Source organism: Eurosta solidaginis, chromosome 2 (assembly GCF_040869045.1).
Source record: "Eurosta solidaginis isolate ZX-2024a chromosome 2, ASM4086904v1, whole genome shotgun sequence".
NCBI lineage: Eukaryota > Metazoa > Arthropoda > Insecta > Diptera > Tephritidae > Eurosta > Eurosta solidaginis.
Window position 1 is genome coordinate 74148190 of NC_090320.1, and position 16791 is coordinate 74164980.

The 16791-nt window shown below is 44.6% G+C and overlaps 1 protein-coding gene across 3 annotated transcripts in view; it reads left to right on the forward strand.

Annotated features, from left to right (window-relative positions):
- The first annotated feature begins 3777 nt into the window (after window positions 1-3777).
- Window positions 3778-16791, forward strand: part of AlaRS (alanine--tRNA ligase, cytoplasmic) — a 51328-nt gene continuing 38314 nt past the window's right edge. Inside the window, exons 1-2 of one of the 3 annotated variants that reach the window (XM_067765729.1) lie at window positions 3778-3922; window positions 4041-5054. In XM_067765729.1, coding sequence (XP_067621830.1) covers window positions 4060-5054 — 995 coding nt within the window. In that variant the 5' untranslated portion in view covers window positions 3778-3922; window positions 4041-4059. Of the gene's footprint in view, window positions 3950-4040; window positions 5055-16791 lie in introns of all 3 variants that reach the window. The other 2 variants (XM_067765731.1, XM_067765730.1) reach the window with 2 other exon arrangements.

Below are 16791 nucleotides of genomic sequence, written 5' to 3' on the forward strand. Positions count from 1 at the left end.
GGGAACAATTTTTTTTTATTTCATTAGTATAAAATACAAAATTTTAGGATGTTTTCATATAAAATTTTACTAAATTACTTTCCTGTAATTCAAGCTGAACAAACAAATATATGTGCATGCAACCAAAAATGGTACTATATTTTGACATAGGATAAGTCTATGTCTTTCACCAACCAAACGTTGTTAACCTAGTTTTGGTCACAAAGCTCTTGGTTCCAGCATTATGTTGTTGATTGCAATGAAATAAAATGTATAGTGTAGTTAGGTTTTAGTAAGAAACGGTTCAAAATTTGCGTTCTGGTGTTCGAACCATGTATGTTGAAAACTCGGTAAATCATAAATGAAACTAGGCAATTTTGTTAGTGCTATTTTTATAGATGCTTACTTTTTCCCTTGACCTTTAAACTTCATATCAGAGCCTAGATTCAGTAAGTGTGAGTTATCCCAGGCCTCAGGGGTTCTGCTAGCACTCTCTTCCTTCTGTCTTCGAGTTAAAATATTTCTTGTGCCAAGATACTTAGTTTTCAATTACCTTGCGTGGCTTAACACCACAATAGTCCTGGAATTCCTTGAACTCATTGAGCTGGGTGAGAAAGATTTAAGTATCAACTTGCCAAACGAGAAGTAATCCATAGAATTTCTTTGTATAAGTTTTGAAAGTGTTAGGCTCACGGCAGAGTGCTCCCTATAAGATATGCTAGGAGAGAAGCAATTTTTATTTTCATATATTTTACATAGTGTTGTATAACCGATTGAAATGTCTAGCCGTTATTAATCTATATATATATAAAGAAGTGTAAATTTTGATTGTCACTCCATAACTCGAGAACGGCTCGACAGATTGCCATGAAATTTTTAGGAAAGATACAGGAAGGTTTAGCCATATATATAAAAAATCTAATTCTGTGTGTGTGTGTGTGTTCGCTATGGAAACGTATTTCCCACACATCAATCATCACCAAATTTTGGTTATGGATTCCCTCGATCAACGGGAAGGTTTTAGGCTAAAAATAATTTCGATATATAAAAAGGGCGTGGCACCTCCCATACAAATGGAATCTTTGGTACTGCATACCTTTGAAGGTATACATGCCAGAACGTTGAAATTCAATGAGGAGTTATATGAGGTCAATCCCTAACACCACCAAGAAAATGCGGAATTTGGAGAAAGGGGGCGTGGCACCTCCCATACAAATGGAATCTTTAGTAATGCATAACTTTGAAGGTATACATGCCAGAATATTGAAATTCAGTAAGGAGTTATATGAGGTCAATCCCTAACACCACCAAGAAAAGGCGGAATTGGGAAAAAGGGGGTGTGGAACCTCCCATTCAAATGGAATCTTTGGTACTGCATAACTTTGAAGGTATACATGCTAGAACATTGAAATTCAGTAAGGAGTTATATGAGGTTAATCCCTAACACCACCAAGAAAATGCGGAATTTGGAGAAAGGGGGCGTGGCACCTCCCATACAAATGGAATCTTTAGTAATGCATAACTTTGAAGGTATACATGCCAGAACATTGAAATTCAGTAAGGAGTTATATGAGATCAATCCCTAACACCACCAAGAAAAGGCGGAATTGGGAAAAAGGGGGCGTGGAGCCTCCCATTCAAATGAAATCTTTGGTACTGCATAACTTTGAAGGTATACATGCCAGAACATTGAAATTCAGTAAGGAGTTATATGAGGTCAATCCCTAACACCACCAAGAAAATGCGGAATTGGGAAAAAGGGGGCGTGGAACCTCCCATTCAAATGGAATCTTTGGTACTGCATAACTTTGAAGGTATACATGCTAGAACATTGAAATTCAGTAAGGAGTTATATGAGGTCAATCCCTAACACCACCAAGAAAATGTGGAATCGGGAAAAAGGGGGCGAGGAACCTCCCATTCAAATGGAATCTTTGGTACTGCATAACTTTGAAGGTATACATGCCAGAACATTGAAATTCAGTAAGGAGTTATTTGAGGTCAATCCTTAACACCACCAAGAAAATATGGAATTCGGAAAAAGGGGGCGTGGCACGTCCCATACAAATGGAATATATTATACTGTATATATCTGGATGTCGTAATGGTAGGATAATTAAAATTGGTAAGGAGCTATGTGACGCTAAGTCCTAAAACCTCCAGTAAAATGTGGAATGGGGAAAAACTATGGCTGCCGTACAAACTTAAGTTATTTTAACACCTAAGGTTTGACTGCATTGTTGATTTTAGCTGTTATGCCTTTTGGAAGTAATCTGCCGCTGTTAAAAAAATTGTTTAGCTTCAGTCTATCTACATCTTCTATAAAAATCAAATTCTGTGTGTGTGTTCCCTATGAAAACGTGTTTGCTATACTTGGATCATCACCAAATTTTGGCTCGAGGTTCCTTCGATCAAGACGAAAGTTTTTCATATTTCAGAATTAGGAATTTTAAATTTAAATGTTTTTGTTTTTTGGCTATGCGAAAGAACTATCTTAGCTCCTAAAAATAATCATGTAAACAAAATCAATGATCGCTTTCAAAATCAATTTCCTGGTGAAGTGACGAAATATAAATCGATCGACACAGTTACAGATGAAGATAAAATTGTGAATTATCCAAATGAATTTCTATACTCCTTAGAAACAAAAGGAATGCCTGCGCATATATCAACTTTTAAAATTGGCTCACCAGTCATGCTTCTTCGGAATGTAATCAAAGCAACAATCATCAGCGGTAAAAGCAATACAATAATATAAAATAAGATACAATAAGAGGGATTCAAGGGGTTGTGTAGAGCAATATATAGCTTCTCCAACCCAATTGTCAACCTCACCTTCGAGCGGCGAATCCCGTTTCACTAACAGACGAGGCTCTGGCGACCCCAAGCTCCTCATGGAACTTGGGGGTGGGGAGGGAGGGATGGCCTGAAGGTTTAATGTGGCCATATAAATCGTTCCCGAGATGGTCGGGCCAGCACCTTAATGGTGCTGTGTTACCGGAGCGTATCGGATCTGTATCCGACAAAGGACCATCACATCGATAACACTCCCCAAAGCCTTCGGGGAGTAACTAATCGCTACAACAACAACAACAACAACAACATACAATAAGATACAAGAATAAAATGTTTTAACAGAAAATTTCACCAAATATGCGTACAAAATTCAATTCAATTTACAGAACAATAAATTAAATTATCAACAAACAAAACAGAAAAAATAACGCAACATCCATTCGATCTCGGGCGTTACAACGTGCGCCTGGTAAAGCTAGTGTTATTATAAAATAGAGTTTTTTTTTGATTAGTCGGTTATTTCATCAACAATTAACGACAATGTGTTTGCCAACACTTTTCTTTTTAATGCCTGGCATAAATTACTATATCCTAGGTGAAATATTATTGTTCTGGTACATTTTATTGACTGAGCAATTTTTTATGGTGAGAGTTCCATTGAAGTAAATTCAAAATTATATGGGGGCTAACGAAAGTGTGGCGAATTTTAGGACAATATTGTGAATTTCTACCTGAGTAAAAAGAAAGAAAAGTACCAATCGTGGCTACTGCCTAAAAAGGACCAAAATTGAAGAAAAGGGACCAGCGGACCAAATGGGATTGGAAGGGACCTTTTTTGGTCTAAATGGACCAAAGTGGCAACCGTGAAAGCGAAGAAAACTACCTTTCAAATTTCTCCACAGACACTGGTGAGTTTTTCAGTGATGACAGCGTTACCACTTTGGCCAGAATCGCGGATGAAAGAACTGGTAACGATATTCGGTTACATAATGTTCTGGGTACTATTTTGCCGGTAACGCTCAGAATCGGGGCGTTAATGTTGCATTGAGAAATTAGGCCGTTGTAGCTTCCATTTGGATCCATTGCGAAATTATATATATAAAATCGTGATTTATTTATTGTTAAGTCTGAATTTAAAAACAAAAAAGTAAAAATTGTTTGCAGTTATAAGCATGTAAAATCGGCTTATAGCACGATTTCAGTTTTTAAAACGAAGTTAGCACGTGGCATAGAGGTCCTAATATATTTATGTTTTTTAATTTCAGACACTGGTGAATACGAAAAATGAAATTCCTATCGGCTAAAGAAGTGCGAGATGCCTTTTTGGATTTTTTCAAGGAGAGGAATCATCTGTATGTGCACTCATCAAGCACAATTCCTTTGGATGACCCTACTCTGCTTTTCGCTAATGCTGGAATGAATCAATTTAAGCCAATATTTTTGGGCACAGTAGATCCTAATAGTGAAATGGCGAAATGGGTTCGTGCCACGAATACCCAGAAATGTATTCGTGCTGGTGGTAAACACAATGATTTGGATGATGTCGGTAAAGATGTTTACCATCACACATTTTTTGAAATGCTCGGAAATTGGTCATTTGGGGATTACTTTAAAAAAGAAATATGCTCCTGGGCTTGGGAATTTTTAACAGATCGTATGAAATTGCCAAAAGATCGCTTATATGTTACTTATTTTGGCGGCGATGAGTCTTCTGGTCTAGAGCCCGATCTTGAATGCAAACGAATGTGGTTGGATCTTGGACTTCGTCCAGAGCATATTTTGCCAGGCAGCATGAAAGATAATTTTTGGGAAATGGGAGAAACTGGCCCGTGCGGCCCCTGCTCTGAATTACATTTTGATCGTATTGGTGGACGTAGTGTGCCCGAATTAGTTAATAAGGATGATCCCGACGTATTGGAAATCTGGAACTTAGTGTTTATACAATATAATCGTGAATGCGATGGTAGTCTGAAGCCATTACCGAAAAAACATATTGACTGCGGTATGGGTTTCGAGCGACTTGTGTCTGTTATACAAAACAAGAGGTCAAATTACGATACTGATTTGTTCACACCATTATTTAAGGCCATACAAGAAGGTACAGGTGCACCAGAATATTTCGGTAGAGTTGGTGCTGATGATACAGATGGTATAGATATGGCATATCGGGTATTGGCAGATCATGCTAGAACTATAACGATTGCGCTCGCAGATGGAGGTATCCCTAATAACACAGGGCGAGGCTATGTGCTTAGGCGAATACTTAGGCGAGCTGTGAGGTATGCTTTTAACAATAATCATGATAATGTTAGTTTGGTAAGGTTAATGCTTAATGACACAAGGTACGTCGTTTTGCTATCATTCACCATTTTCCGCTCATTTCTCCAGTTTGGAGCTCGCCAGCACACGCCAGTAATTGTAATCTATTTTAAAGTATTGTGTTAGCGTGGTTATGTTCTGCAGTTTATTTCATATTTTTCACCATTAAACTAGAGATATCGCACGCAGCAGTGCTTAGCCCCACCTAACAGCCGCGACCGATCACAAATTGTCATCAATATCCTCTAACGGGAGTCCAAAGAAACTTGCTGTTTCAACAGGGGTGGACCATAATGAAAGGGGTTTTAGAGGCGTTGGTTCCACATTACAATTAAAGAGATGGTTAGTGTCATGTGGGGACACATTGCAAGCGGGGCATAAATTTTGTATGTCGGGGTTGATTCTGGATAGGTAAGAGTTTAACCTGTTACAGTATCCAGAACGAAGTTGAGCAAGAGTGACACGCGTTTCCCTGGGGAGTATGCGTTCCTCTTCCACAAATTTTGGGTACTTATCTTTGAGTACTGGATTCACCGGGCAATTCCTAACATAAAGGTCCGACGCCTGTTTGTGGAGTTCACCATGGACCTACTTGTGTTTTTTTGCTTCATACGGATGGGTTCTCAGGTGCCGTATTTCCTCAAAATGCTTACGGAGATGACTCCTTAAGCCCCTAGGCGATGTTGGCTCATCAATTAGATGTCTGTTTGGATGCCCAGGTTTCTGGGTATTCAACAGGAACTGTTTGGTTAGCATCTCATTTCTCTCCCTGATGGGGAGTATTCTCGCCTCATTATGTGGATGGTGTTCTGGGGACATAAGAAGACAGCCCGTGGCGATTCTGAGAGCAGTATTTTGGCAGGCCTGTAGCTTCTTCCAGTGGGTAATTTTTAGGCTTGGCAACCATATAGGTGACGCGTAGCACGTAAACGGCGGGCCAATTGCTTTGTAGGTAGTAATGAGCGTTTCTTTATCTTTTCCCCAGGTACAATTGCGGCTGCGTGCTCACCAAAATGTAGATCCTGATCAAACGTCACACCCAAGATTTTGGGGTGTAGGACAGTCGGTAGCGTAGTGCCCTCGACGTGCATGTTCTAAATGGTCGATATTAGGGACGTCCATGTTGTAAATAAGGTCGCGGAAGATTTAGTAGGTGATAATGCCAGGTTTCGCGCGGCGATATACACCATGGTTTCAGATGGTCTGCTGACATAACGTTGGAGTAACGTCGCTGTGTAATTGTGACATCTCGCAAATCTTCCAGTATATACCGATCGTAATTTAGCACCTTCGTTATAATTTATGGACCTTAGTATGCCGAATCTAGCTTACGCGATTCGCCTGTTGCGGTTGGGATGTAATCGACCACTACTAGATAGCCTGCCTCGTACTTGGTTGGTGCGTTGTGCCTTTTGTCGTACCTTTCTTTCCACTTATTTCTCTCTGTCAAGATTTTAGCTGCTGCCTTATCGCGTTTTATTTCAATGTCTGACATATCAGTGACTTCGTCGTGTATTGCTTGTACTAAGCGGTTGTACGTGACATCTCTAGGGTTGAAATAAAATACCAATTCGTTAGGAGTATAACCAGTTACCTCGTTCTTTTGTGAATTCAAACTCCATTGCACCCGTGTAAGAGATGCTTCCCAGTGCTTATTATCAACGAATGTACATATAAGCGCTTGTATTAGTCTTGTTGACCATTGGCTTTTGGTGTTCTCACTGCAGTTATGACATGCTGAATGCCTCATTTCTCAATGAACGTTTGGAATTTTGCAGATGTGAAGGCAGTTCCACGGTCGGATGTAAGTTTTTTGGGTTGACCAAAGATGCATATCATCTCATCTAAGGCCTTGATGGCTGGTTCGGTTTTCGTATTGCGTGTTGGCTTGGGAACGACGTATTTACTAAATCCGCACACGATTACTAGGACGTATACGAATCCAGACCTGCTCTTGGGAAATGGTCCCAAGTGATCGACGTAGATGTGCCTAAATGGGATAGGCAATACATCCGCAATGTGTAGTTGACTCTCTTTCCGACCTCCCTTGACCTTGTCAAGACAACATTCTTCACATGAAGCTATATACGACTTCACGTTCGTCTCATTCTTTCAAACCAAAAGTGCTTTGATATGCAGTTGAGTGTCTTTTCGAGCGCGAAATGTCCCGCATCGTCGTGTCTCGCTTTGGTAATGCGCCACCGAACCGATCGAGGTACCACCAACTTATATTCGTAACCTACCTTCCGGAAAAGTCGATCATTGCGTATTTCATAGTCTCCTTTTATTTGTTTGGCTATTGACTCGTCCATGTTTCCATTACCTTTAAGGACTGCACATATTTGACGTAATTTCGGATCTTGCGTTTGCATGACATACCCAATCGTCGGATTTCATCACCTGGTTTACTTGTAAAACTCGTGCAGCTACCGTATCGGGTTTCGATGGAGGTTCAACCGGTGCCCTACTCAGAGAATCCACATGTTGCATCTTGGCTCCTGCACGATGAACGCAATCGAAATCGAACTCCTGCAATCGTAGCCACCACCTGGCTATGCGTGCACGTAGTGATGTAATATTCTTCGTTGTAGATACCGCGTTACAGTCCGTTCGAACCACAAAGTGCGTACCCAATAGGAATATACGAAACCTCTCAAGAGACTCGACAATAGCGAGCACCTCTAACTCATGGCTCGAATATTGCGTCTCAACGGAACTACACTGACGGCTGTAGTACTGCACTGGTTTCAACTCGTTACCTTCCAGCTGTAACATAACACCTGACAAACCAATTGCGCTGGCATCCGTATGCACTTCGTGTTGTTTCGTTATATCAAACATGACCAATACTGGTTGCGTTATAAGTGATTCTTTTAGTTTACGAAATACGTGTTCGTGATCCGTAGTCCACTCATACTTGATGCCCTTCAGTGTGGCTAGTGGTTTCGCAATTACCCCATAGCCGTTAACGAATGTGCAGAAAAATCCCGTGAGTCCCAAAAACTGTCGAACTTCCGTCGATGTGCGTGGTTGAGGGAACTCAGTACTACACTTTACCTTTTCTTCGCCTGGACGTATACCCTAAGCATCAACAACGTGACCCAAAAACTTTATTGTTGTTTCTAAAAATGAACACTTTGACGGCCTCAACGTAAGCCCTGCTTCCTTGACCGCTTGCAAAAATTCCGTGATTACTTCGATGCTTCGACGGATTTTGTAGCGATGACTACCTCATCCACGTAGCTAATGATATGGTCGCGATACTTCAAATTACGAACTAGTCGTATAATCATCTCCTGAAACACCATTGGAGCGTTGCGTAGTCCCAATGGCAAGGCGTTGTGCTCAAATAACCCATCAGGGGTAAGGAAAGCTGTGTACGGCTTGCTTTCTTCTTTTAGTGGTATTTGATAATACCCGGATGTCATGTCGAGCGACGTAAAAAATGTGTTACCTGCTAGCTTTGATAGCTGCTCTTCCACCACTGGCATCGGAAAATGTTTCTTCAATGTAAACGCATTGAGCGCCCTGTAATCGACGCACATTCTGTCTTCGCCATTAGACTTTTGCACAAGAATTACTGGTGCCGCGTGTGGCGATGTACTATAGCGTATGATGCCGTGTTGTAGTAAGTTGTTCACTATTTTCGTTAACGTAGAACGCTGTGATAAGGGTACTTGGTAGCGCTTACCCACCACAGGTTGATCGGTTGAGATAACAATGTCCATCTCCGTTGTTTTACATCAGCCTAACTTTGCCAAATATTAGCAAAGCAACCTTCGTATTCGTTAAGCAGTTCACCCACTTTGACGACCACTTCCTCTGATAATTTGTTATTTACGTTGAATGAATTTCCAGCCTTATTCGAAACTCGCATCACACCAGCATCGAAATATAACTTGTAATCGTTATGGCAAAGTACATCTCTACCCAAAAAGAATACCAAATGTCATGAACTTATCTGGAACGATCTGACAGGTGTACAAGATCGTAATTCCATCGACGATAATCTCTGCTTTGATAGCCTCTGTGCTGCTTATGACTGCACCTCCAAAACCTGTAAGCCGTTTCACTGATGATATGCGCTGTGTTTCTGCTGGAACCTTGGACGCCGCAATTAGCGACACATCACTACCAGTGTCGATGAATGCTTCGTAACGTTTGCCATTCCATTCGAACGCTTTGATGACAGGGTTTGGTACACCACTGACTTCACTTTGCACTTCTGCTACGTTTGGTTTTACTGCTTTACAATCCTTTGTCTCGTGACCAACCTGTTGTTGTTGTTGTTGTTGTTGTAGCAGTGCTTCGCCCCACCTAACAGCGGCGACCGATCACAAATTGTCATCAATATCCTCTAACGGGAGTCCAAGGAAACTTGCTGTTTCAACAGGGGTGGACCATAAGGAAAGGGGTGTTAGAGGCGTTGGTTCTACATTACAATTAAAGAGATGGTTGGTATCATGTGGGGACACATTGCCAGCGGGGCATACATTTTTTATGTCGGGGTCGATTCTGGAAAGGTAAGAGTTTAACCTGTTACAGTATCCAGAACGAAGTTGAGCAAGAGTGACACGCGTTTCCCTGGGGAGTATGCGTTCCTCTTCCGCGAGTTGTGGATACTTTTCTTTGAGTACTGAATTCACCGGGCTATTCCCGGCATAAAAGTCCGACGCCTGTTTGTGGAGTTCACCAAGGACCTGCTTGTGTTTTTTCGCTTCATGTGGCTGGGTTCTCAGGTGCCGTATTTCCTCAAAGTGCTTACGGAGTTGACTCCTTAAGCCCCTAGGCGGTGCTGGTTCATCAATCAGATGACTGTTGGGATGCTCAGGTTTCTGGGTATTCAACAGGAACTTTTTGGTCAGCATCTCATTTCTCTCCCTGATGGGTAGTATTCTCGCCTCATTATGCAGATGGTGTTCTGTGGACATAAGAAGGCAGCCCGTGGCAATTCTGAGAGCAGTATTTTGGCAGGCCTGTAGCTTCTTCCAGTGGGTAATTTTTATGCTCGGCGACCATATGGGAGACGCGTAGCACGTCGCTTCCCAAGGCAGTCGGTTCTATGTACCGGAGCGACTCGGGATTTTTCCCGACCAAGGACTGTCATTTCAGTGTGACCCCATCTAATTTGTTTCGACCATTTTGAACATCCACGTCGATGGCACTACGCTACCGACTGTCCGACACCCCAAAATCTTGGGTGTGACGTTTGATCAGGATCTACATTTTGGTGAGCACGCAGCCGCAATTGTTCCGAGAATTCAGAGCCGTAACAAAATCCTCAAATCCCTCGCTGGCAGTACTTGGGGAAAAGATAAAGAAACGCTCATGACTACGTACAAAGCAATTAGTCAGCCGATTACGTGCTACGCGCCACCCATATGGTCGCCAAGCCTAAAAATCACCCACTGGAAGAAACTACAGGCCTGCCAAAATACTGCTCTCAGAATCGCCACGGGCTGTCTTCTTATGTCCCCAGAACACCATCTGCATAATGAGGCGAGAATACTCCCCATCAGGGAGAGAAATGAGATGCTGACCAAACAGTTCCTGTTGAATACCTAGAAACCTGGGCATCCCAACAGACATCTGATTGATGAACCAGCACCTCCTAGGGGCTTAAGGAGTCATCTCCGTAAGCATTTTGAGGAAATACGGCACCTGAGAACCCAGCCGTATGAAGTGAAAAAACACAAGCAGGTCCTTGGTGAACTCCATAAACAGGCGTCGGACCTTTATGCCGGGAATTGCCCGGTGAATCCAGTACTTAACGAAAATTATCCAATACTTGCGGAAGAGGAACGCATACTCCCCAGGGAAACGCGTGTCACTCTTGCTCAACTTCGTTCTGGATACTGTAACAGGTTAAACTCTTACCTATCCAGAATCAACCCCGACATGCAATGTGTCCCCACATGACACCAACCATCTCTTCAATTGTAATGTGGAACCAACGCCTCTAACACCCCTTTCCTTATGGTCCACCCCTGTTGAAACGGCAAGTTTCCTTGGACTCCCGTTAGAGGATATTGATGATCGGTCGCGGCTATTAGGTGGGGCGAGCATTGCTACAACAACAACAACAACGCGTAGCACGTAATCGGCTGGCTAATTGCTTTGTATGTAGTCATGAGCGAGGGATATGAGGATTTTGTTAAGGCTCTGAATACTCGGAACAATTGCGGCTGCGTGCTCACCAAAATGTAGATCCTGATCAAACGTCACACCCAAGATTTTGGGGTATAGGACAGTCGGTAGCGTAGTGCCATCGACGTGGATGTTCAAAATGGTCGACATTTGGGACGTCCATGTTGTAAATAAGGTCGCGGAAGATTTAGTCGGTGATAATGCCAGGTTTCGCGAGGCGAAAAAACTGGAGAGACCAGGGAGGTAGCCGTTTATTTTATTGCATAGCTCATCGATCTGTGGGCCTGAGCCTGTGGCCATTATTGTGCATTCATCGGCGTAGAAAACGATTGTGACTCCTTCCGGTGGTGAAGGTAGCTTAGAAATGTAGAAATTAAACACAAGTGGGGAGAGGACACCACCCTGTGGCACCCCTTGTTTAATTCTCCTTGGTTTTGATGTTTCGTTTCCAAATTGCACCGATGCCTGCCGACCACCCAGATAATTTGCGGTCCACCTTTTAAGACATGGGGGAAGGGTAGACCCTTCCAGGTCTTGCAGTAACGAGCCATGGTTGACCGTATCAAAAGTTTTTGATAGGTCTAGCGCTACGAGTACTGTTCTATGGTTGGGGTTTTGATTTAAACCGCAATTTATCTGGGTGCTGTTGTTGTTGTTGTAGCAATGATCGCCCCACCTAATAGCCGCGACCGATCACAAATTGTCATCAATATCCTCTAACGGGAGTCCAAGGAAACTTGCCGTTTCAACAGGGGTGGACCATAAGGAAAGGGGTGTTAGAGGCGTTGGTTCCACATTACAATTAAAGAGATGGTTGGTGTCATGTGGGGACACATTGCAAGCAGGGCATACATTTTGTATGTCGGGGTTGATTCTGGATAGGTAAGAGTTTAACCTGTTACAGTATCCAGAACGAAGTTGAGCAAGAGTGACACGCGTTTCCCTGGGGAGTATGCGTTCCTCTTCTGCGAGTTCTGGATATTTTTCTTCAAGTACTGGATTCACCGGGCAATTCCCGACATAAAGATCCGACGCCTGTCTATGGAGTTCACCAAGGACCTGCTTGTGTTTTTCCGCTTCATACGGCTGGGTTCTCAGGTGCCGTCTTTCCTCAAAATGCTTACGGAGATGACTCCTTAGGCCCCTAGGCGGTGCTGGTTCGTCAATCAGATGTCTGTTGGGATGCCCAGGTTTCTGGGTATATAACAGAAACTGTTTGGTCAGCATCTCATTTCTCTCCCTGATGGGGAGTATTCTCGCCTCATTATGCAGATGGTGTTCTGGGGACATAAGAAGACAGCCCGTGGCGATTCTGAGAGCAGTATTTTGGCAGGCCTGTAGTTTCTTCCAGTGGATGGTTTTTAGGCTTGGCGACCATATGGGTGACGCGTAGCACGTAATCGGCTGGCTAATTGCTTTGTATGTGGTCAAGAGCGTTTCTTTATCTTTTCCCCAGGTACCGCCAGCAAGGGATTTGAGGATTTTATTACGGCTCTGAATTCTTGGAACAATTGCGGTTGCGTGCGCACCAAAATGTAGATACTGATCAAACGTCACACCCAAGATTTTGGGGTGTAGGACAGTCGGTAGCGTAGTGCCATCGACGTGGATGTTCAATATGGTCGACATTTGGGGCGTCCATGTTGTAAATAAGGTCGCGGAAGATTTAGTCGGTGACAATGACAGGTTTCGCGAGGCGAAAAAACTGGAGAGATCAGGGAGATAGCCGTTTATTTTATTGCATAGCTCATCGATCTTTGGGCCTGGGCCTGTGGCCATTATTGTGCAGTCATCGGCGTAGGAAACGATTGTGACTCCTTCCGGTGGTGAAGGTAGCTTAGATATGTAGAAATTAAACAAAAGCGGGGATAGGACACCACCCTGTGGCACCCCTTGTTTAATTCTCCTTTGTTTTGATGTTTCGTTTCTGAATTGCACCGATGCCTGCCGACCACCCAGATAATTTGCGGTCCACCTTTTAAGACATGGGGAAGGGTAGACCCTTCCAGGTCTTCCAGTAACGAGCCATGGTTGACCGTATCAAAAGCTTTTGATAGGTCTAACGCTACGAGTACTGTTCTATGGTGGGGATATTGATTCAAACCGCAATTTATCTGGGTGCCAATGACATTTAGCGCGGAGGTAGTGCTATGGAGTTTTCTGAAGCCATGCTGATGAGGGGCTAGCTGCAAATGTGCTTGGAAATGAGGGAGCAAAATGGCTTCAAGCGTCTTTGCCACTGGCGATAGGAGAGATATCGGACGATATGACTCACCTACGTTAGCTGGTTTCCCAGGCTTTAGTAGCGAGACCACCTTGGCCATTTTCCATTTCTCGGGTATGACAAAGGTGGAAAGAGACAGGTTGAAGACATGCGCTAAATATTTGAAACCCTCTTTCCCTAGGTTTTTAAGCATCGGCATGGCTATGCCGTCTGGGCCCACTGCTTTGGATGGTTTAGCGCGACCAATGGCGTCCTCAACCTCTCTAGCGGTGATGGTAATTGGTGACGCGCTGAGTTTGTGTTTATGTGCACGTCTATTGGCTCTCCGTCTATCTTTGTCGACCGTAGGATGCATTATATATTGTCGGCAGAAAGCGCTCGCGCATTTTTTCGCATCCGACAGCACCTTATCGCCAAAGGCGATGGAAACTTTGTCTTTGTGCTTAGTCGGATTCGATAGGGACTTTACGGTGGACCAAAGTTTACCTACACCGGTAGAGAGGTTACAACCTCTTAGGTGCTCTTCCCATTTCGCCCGCTTGTGTTCGTCCACAAGCAATCTGATGCGTTGGTTTATATCCCTTATTTGGGGGTCGCCTGGATCAAGCTGTCTTATAAGGTCGCGTTCCCTCGCTAAGCTCGCGGCCTCCGCCGGGAAGTGGGGCCGGATTTCGGGAATTTTCCCGGCGGGAATGAAATGTGCCGAGGCGGATACAATGACCTTACGGAAGGCACGCTCCCCTTGGCGGGCATCAGTCGGGATAGGGAGGGCAGCAAAGCTGCTGTCTGTTGCAGATTTATATTCTTCCCACTTTCCTTTTTTGAAGTTTATGAAAGTGCGTTTTTCGGTGACGATGAAGTCGGCGGTACGCTCGAACGAAATAAGTATGGGCAGGTGGTCGGATGCCAATGTTACCATCGGCTGCCAGTTGACGCAGTTTACGAGTTCTGCGCTCACGATTGAGATATCTGGCGAGCTATGACAGCTTCCTACCATACGTGTGGGGGCGTCTCCGTTAATTGTGCAGAACGTCGTTTCGTCTATTTGATCCGCCAACATCTCACCCCTACTGTCCGCCCGCAAGTTTGAATGCCATAGGTCGTGATGGGCATTGAAATCGCCTAAGATAATGCGATTGTTGCCAGTGAGTAAGGCCTCGATATTAGGGCGGTATCCACTGGGGCAACAGGTGCCAGGAGGGATGTAGATGTTGATGATTTCTAGATTTGCATCGCCTGACCGGACAGATAGGCCTTGACGTTCTAAGACATTGTCACTGCGGTCGATGCCAGGATCAAATATATGATATTGCACAGAGTGGTGTATAATAAACGCGAGGCCGCCTCCATTTCCGCTCTCGCGGTCTTTCCTGTGGACATTATAACCAGAGCAGGTCTGCAATGCAGATCTTGCTGTGAGTTTAGTCTCTTGAATCGCAGCAATGCGGATGTTGTGCCGCTTCATGAAATCGACTATCTCCGTAATCTTCCCAGTTAGTCCATTACAGTTGAACTGCAGAATTCTGAAGTGCATGAGGGGTGACGCCGCCACTCTAGGGGTAAGTGAGGGGTGACTACGCCTAGGTTGTGGAAGGCCAGGACGCAATTGCTGTTGTGGCCTTGGGACTGGGCGCCCTTGGGCAAGCATTGGGGTACCCGGATGATTTGGGTTTGCGACCTGGCAACATGGCGCGATGAAACCCGTCGAGGGGTTGCCGTCGCGGAGACCAGAACATCTAGGAAAGTGGCACCACCCAAGGCAGGAGCTGCATTGAGCGGATGTCGCAAACCTATATATTCTGTGCTGGCAGACGGTGCAAACGGAGGCAGGGACTAAGAGTCTGTTTCCCTGACCTGCACGATTGCTGCCAGAAAAGAGGGGAGGAGAAGAAGACGGGGGCAGGGGCTGATGCTCAGCATTGCTACCAGCTCTACTACGAAGGTAGTAGTTATGAGTGGTATCAGCTGTTTGAGTTGTTGGCGCCGTGGGGCGCGAGCAGCAGCGGGTACTTGTTGTGGCTTGCTGAGCAGCGAAGCTGCTGGAAGGTAGTGGGGATACGCTTAGGCGTAGACTACGGGACGCCCTTGGGCGTGAGCAGCAAGGAGCCACAAAAGATTTATAAAAGTTACGTGGACGTCGGGTTTTGGGATCAAGCCCAGAACAACCTGTCCGATGCAACCATCCCTTGCACGAGACACTGAACAGAGTATGACCGTCCTAAAAAGATTCTTTTCTGGCAAATGCAGCAAAACCATTTCTCAGGACCGGGGTGAGGAGACGGACCCGGATTGGGTTCGATACCTTCCCGGAGTAAGAGAATATGTAGCAGTCCTGCTGCAAGGAGCTGCTGGGAGGATGACAATTTGTGGGAGGGACGAAACAAATTAAATGGGGTCACACTGAAATGACAGTCCTTGGTCGGGAAAAATCCCGAGTCGCTCCGGTACATAGAACCGACTGCCTTGGGAAGCGCATGGGTGCTAATGGCATTTAGCGCGGTGGTAGTGCTATGGAGTTTTCTGAAGCCATGCTGATGAGAGGATAGCTGCAAATTTGCTTGGAAATAAGGGAACAAAATGGCTTCAAGCGTCTTTGCTACTGGCGATAGGAGAGATATCGGACGATACGACTCTCCTATGTTAGCTGGTTTACCAGGCTTTAGTAGCGGGACCACCTTAGCCATTTTCCATTTCTCGGGTATGACAAAGGTGGAAAGAGACAGGTTGAAGACATGCGCTAAGAATTTGAAACCCTCTTTCCCTAGGCTTTAAAGCATCGGCATGGCTATGCCGTCTGGGCCCACTGCTTTGGATGATTTAGCGCGACCAATGGCGTCCTCACCCTCTTTAGCGGTGATGGTGAGTGGTGACGCGCTGAATTTGTGTTTATGTACGTGTCTGTTGGCCCTCCGTCTATCTTTGTCATTATATATTGTCGGCAGAAAGCGCTCGCGCATTTTTTCGCATCCGATAGCACTTTGTCGCCAAAGGCCATGGAAACTTTGTCTTTGTGCTTAGTCGGATTCGATAGGAACTTTACGGTGGACCAAAGTTTACCCACACTGGTAGAGAGGTTACAACCTCTTAGGTGCTCCTCCCATTTCGCCCGCTTGTCTTCATCCACAAGGAATCTGATGCGTTCGTTTATATCCCTTATTTGGGGGTCGCCTGGATCAAGCTGTCTTATAAAGTCACGTTCTCTCGCTAAGCTTGCGGCCTCCGCCGGGAAGTGGGCCGGGGAATTCTCCCGGCGGGAATGAAACGACCCGAGGCGGATTCAATGACCTTGCGGAAAGCAAGCTCCTCTTGGCGGGCATCAGTTGGGA